Source organism: Alosa sapidissima, chromosome 21 (genome assembly GCF_018492685.1).
Source record: "Alosa sapidissima isolate fAloSap1 chromosome 21, fAloSap1.pri, whole genome shotgun sequence".
In the NCBI taxonomy this organism is placed as follows: Eukaryota; Metazoa; Chordata; class Actinopteri; order Clupeiformes; family Clupeidae; genus Alosa; species Alosa sapidissima.
Window position 1 is genome coordinate 3376003 of NC_055977.1, and position 5000 is coordinate 3381002.

The 5000-nt window shown below is 42.5% G+C and overlaps 2 protein-coding genes across 8 annotated transcripts in view; both read right to left on the reverse strand.

The window, feature by feature from the left end:
* ints3 (integrator complex subunit 3) overlaps positions 1–30 on the reverse strand; it is a 31225-nt gene extending 31195 nt beyond the window's left edge. For all 6 annotated transcript variants that reach the window (XM_042076157.1, XM_042076154.1, XM_042076153.1 and 3 more), the window contains exon 1: positions 1–30. This exon is cut by the window's left edge and continues 309 nt beyond it. The gene's annotated coding sequence lies outside the window, so the exon portion shown is untranslated.
* Positions 31–1265: 1235 nt separating this feature from the next.
* Positions 1266–5000, reverse strand: part of npr1a (natriuretic peptide receptor 1a) — a 59281-nt gene continuing 55546 nt past the window's right edge. The window contains exons 22-23 of one of the 2 annotated variants that reach the window (XR_006026076.1): positions 3466–4776; positions 1266–3039 (exon numbers count right to left, since the gene is read on the reverse strand). Coding sequence is in view for 1 of the 2 variants with exons in the window: in XM_042076151.1 (XP_041932085.1) it covers positions 4625–4776 (152 nt within the window). In the remaining variant the exon portion in view is untranslated. Of the gene's footprint in view, positions 4777–5000 lie in introns of both variants that reach the window. The other variant, XM_042076151.1, reaches the window with a different exon arrangement.

Here is a 5000-nt window from a genome sequence, read left to right on the forward strand (position 1 = left end):
ATTCAACTTCCGTAGGACATGGTGGCCTAGCGGAAGTATTTGATTCGGCAAAGGAAAGGGTGGGACATGCAGGTCCTTTATACAAATCACAACGGCTTTTTATTTGATTGACGTTGCTTTTAACCAATGGCAGCAAACAATGAGCGGGTAGATTGTACAATCGAGCCGTGAGACACCAATGGGAAAGAGAACCATGGAGATTGATAAATCCATTGTTGAAGCATGTAGGCTGTGTGTCACCATTTACTAACAACGACACGATGAGCAAACTTTGCTGTAATTTGCTTATGGATTTTAACGTTGTAAATTGACTTGTCTAAGACGTGACATTGGCTGACACACGCAGGGATCAACGAAATCCGTGGCATTTATGTGAAGCGTTGTTTGTTCAGAAGATCGGCCACATGGTGACGCTGTTTGCTAAAGATATTTCGAAAGCATTTCCTCGTGAGTTCAGTTGTACGATTGCTGAACTGAAGCACGACTTGCGAAAATAGGACAGAACACCCCAGATATTTCGCAAAGTGAAACTTCAAGCGTAGTTAGCCTAGTTTATGAAAACCCAACTTTGTTCGCGCACGGAACACTGGTCAGCAACACCAATGAACAATCACTGATGAAAGTAGCTAATATTTTTTGGCTTATACCAAGGCCTAAATCACTCAATAGCCTTCATCCATGCAATTTCAAAAGCTGCTCCTTCAGTTTGCTAGCTTTAATTAGTGTGTAAGAAATAATTAAAAACTAACTTACTAATTTTACTTCCTGTTTCGTCTACTCGAAATAAACTCCTATTAGGCTATGTTGAAGTTCCTCCTCATAACAATTAAATCCATTTAATATGTTTTCTGTCTGCCTCTGTCTAACCACATGGTGTGAGACAGTGTTTAGTGTTACACTGATACAAAATAGATGGGCCCTTATTTAAATGGTGTACAAAGTCTGTGAACAAGTTCTTGTGCATGAAATTGTGACCTGGGGGCACTGAGCTGACTCCTGCAGTTAAGGTCTTGCACATATGGTCTTAAATTAGCAAATGTATTTTGCCTAGCTAATAATAATAATAATAATAATAATAATAATAATAATAATAATAATAAATAAGCTTCAGTTAGACTTAGACTTTGCCCTTTACCCATCATTAAAATTAGGGCCCATGGTGTTAAAGGTACACTGCAGATGCATGCTGTTTAATTAGCGTAGGTCTGATGCTGGAAGCCTAACCTTACCTGAATCTTACAAATGAGATAGAACTAATGAACATTTCAGACATGTTGGATTTTTATTATACCACATAATCAGACATTAAATGTTTTCCAATAAAATAACTTTATAAACAAAACAATTATATAGCAAAATATTCAGTCAAGTGATTATGCCTCTCATTTAAAATAGTTAAAGTTCAGGCACCATATTATTTTAGACATGGATACGTTTTCATAAAACAACTGGAATCATGGCAACACCTAGGCCTACACATACTCATCAGACACGTGTGTGTGTGTGTAGGGTTGAAGTGCTTGTCCAAGTGGTTTAGGTGCGGAGGTGTGATGAGTCCGTATGTTAGGAGTATCTCCTTTAGAGAGATGCTCAGACAAGAACCTGTCACAACAGGAGGAACGGGGTAAATAACATCTGTGTGTGCTGTTGAGGAACGGGGCAAATAATATCGGTGGGTGCTGTTGTGCACAGAGGAACGGGGTAAATAACATCGGTGTGTGCTGTTGAGGAACGGGGTAAATAACATCGGTGTGTGCTGTTGAGGAACGGGGTAAATAGCATCTGTGTGTGCTGTTGAGGAACGGGGTAAATAACATCGGTGGGTGCTGTTGTGCACCTAGCATACAAGGTCCTGAGAGCTATACACCACGTACTGTAAGAAAGCAACACACAGCATATAGCCCCTATACATACACCACGTAGTGTAAGAAAGCAACACACAGCATATAGCCCCTATACATACGCCACATAGTGGAAGAAAGCAACACACAGCATATAGACCCTGTCGCTAAAGAGACTTCACCTCTGTAGCTCTCACCACTCAAAGAGTGCCAGATGTCTCTTCCCTTTGGACCCAGCTGTTTGTTAAGTTTCATCTAGATCCAGATTGGGAAATCCCATTTTACCATCAAGAACCGGGTAATCCATTATACTTCTGTGCCAGTTTTCCAAAGTGACATCGGATTGGCTGACCTCACTGATCTCTAAAGACTTCTTTATGGCTGACCCTGATCCAGATGCAGACTTCAGGGTTACCTTGGTTACCAGCTCTGGATTACCGGTGTTCTAAATTCACCTGAGCGTCATGACGACACCACCAGGGCACGGACTGGACATGCAATGGAATTGCTACTTTTGACTATAATTCATATCTGATGACGAATGTGAAAATTAAATAGATTCTTTTATCAATATTGACTGCTGCTTGATGGATTATTTTATGGAAACAAAAATCCCATATGTAAATACACTATGATGGTAATGTGGTAATATTTGACTAAATCTTAAAGTTGTATTACATTTTGTCCCTGAAATCCACCCTGAACTGCCTTCCATCAGGATTCTCATGCTTTTTTGGATTAAAAGAATCAAGCCTATTAAGACATTAGGACAACACAAAGTGAAGGATTGATCCACATCAAATACAAGACTGGATTACATGATTTAATACCATCTCAGAATGCTTTTTACCCTTTTTCAAGATTTGGTCCAAGCAGATAGTCCCCCAATCCAAGTGATGTTGCTGGTCGGCCTCCCGGTTTACTAGCTAGATTCTATACGACAGCCAGCAATTACAGCTGCACTACAGTATTGTACAGTATAGCAACAGTAATCAGTTCAAAAGCAACAGTAATCAGATCAAAAGGAATGCTACGGAGGCTGGGAATGGCTATGCCTGCGATTATGTTCATGTTAAGAAAACAAATGTCATCTCAAAATAGAATAATGAACTCATTATCAATTCATCAACTCCTTATGTTGTAAACTAAGACAAAAAACATTAAGGAGAGCTTAAACTATGAGCTGTACCATTCTCAACTGTGAGCATTACTTCAGAACCTTGGAGGGAAAACTACACGTTCTATTCAGGTTGCTATTACACACATCAGACACTCTATTAGGATTCTAGAACTTAGGAGGAAGCTTCCATCCATCTCCAGAGAGGGATCTCTGTATGTAGATACATCCACTGTCGTTCACAAAGAACAGATTTCAACTCATCACAAACATTGAAAGTTTGAGTCTGTGTCCATGTGAATGTTGGTTGAGTGTGTGTGTGTGTGTGGTGAGTTGCTCGAGGTGAGAGCTGGGTTGAGTCAGTGTTAAGTGTGTGTGTGTGTGTGTGTGTAACTGTATAATTATACACACACAAACATATATTAACATATCATGTGTATAATAACTAACAACAGAAAATGATAAGTCCGAATCACATTGAACTGCAGTGACCAAAGACAGCATAACGGGGGCGCTGTGGAGTAACTGGCTACAGCGCTCATACCATATACGGGTCCAAGTGGACCCGGCTTCGAGTCCGACCTGTTACCCGTGTCATATCCTGATCCCACCCCATGTCTCCCTCCTACTCGCGTCTTTCACTGTCCATCATAATAAAGGCAAAAAAGTCCAAAAAAATACATCATCACAGTGTTCAGACTGCTTGATCTGGCTACGGTGAGAAACGGGACGAGAGCTTCCAAACAAGTGTTCAGTTTCCAAACGAGTCTACGAATGTTTCTGGACAGTTTCCAAACGCGTCTACGAGTGTTTCTGGACAGTTTCCAAATGCGTCTACGAGTGTTTCCCAGGATGACACTGCTGTGAGATGCTTCAGCCTGAAACTCAGCTCTACACAGAAGAGGTCAGAAGAGGAGGATCCAACTAAGCAGTAAAAGGAATTCAAGAAGCACAGACGTTCTAAGTGTCAAGTGCTCTTGAACATAAGAGCGGTTAGCAATAACCTTTAGGACACCTTATGCACACTCCAAACAAAATGGCACTGGCGTGTTTCACTGCAATGCAAAGGGTCCATTTCATTTTACTCAAAACATTTTCTTATGTTCTGCTGGAGTTGTTTTCTCTGAGCAGACACAATGTCCCCATGTTCTGCGTTCGGCGGTGCTGGGGTGGCTCACGAAGCCACAATGTTCTTGTGTTCTGCGTTAGGTGGTGCTGGGGCAGGTTCTAGAAGGCACAATCTTCTCATGTTCTGTGTTAGGTGATGCTGGGGAGGTTCTAGAAGCCACAATGTTTCATGTGTTCTGCATTAGGTGGTGCTAAGGTGGTTCTAGGAGACACAATGTTCTTGTGTTCTGTGTTAGGTGGTGCTGGGGCGGTTCTAGGAGCCAGTACGTTCTGGTGTTCTGCGTTAGGTGGTGCTGGGACGGTTCTAGGAGCCAGTATGTTCTGGTGTTCTGTGTTAGGTGGTGCTGGGGCAGTTCTAGGAGACACAATGTTCTTGTGTTCTGCGTTAGGTGGTGCTGGGGCGGTTCTAGGAGCCAATACGTTCTGGTGTTCTGCGTTAGGTGATGCTGGGGCGGTTCTAGGAGCCAATACGTTCTGGTGTTCTGCGTTAGGTGATGCTGGGGCGGTTCTAGGAGCCAGTACGTTCTGGTGTTCTGCGTTAGGTGGTGCTGGGGCAGTTCTCGCCCAGGAGCCAGTAGGTTCTCATGCGGCCTTTGCCCTTCATGTCCACCTCTCCTCTCGGCTCCAGCTGGAAGCAGCCAAACTCCTCCAGGATAGAACGCGTCGCCTCCGACACATGGATCTTCAGTGCTGAAATAAAAAAAAAGTCCAAGGATGAAAGATGAAGGGGTGTGTGTGTGTGTGTGTGTGTGTGTGTGTGTGTGTGTGTAGGGGGGGCGTAATGTGTGTCTGTGCCTGCAATGTTATATTCATGGTGTGGTAATGTAACTAATGTAATAACTATGTTCACGTTGTGATTATGTGACTTGTCTTATATTCACGTTGTGATCATGTGACTTGTGTTATATTCATGT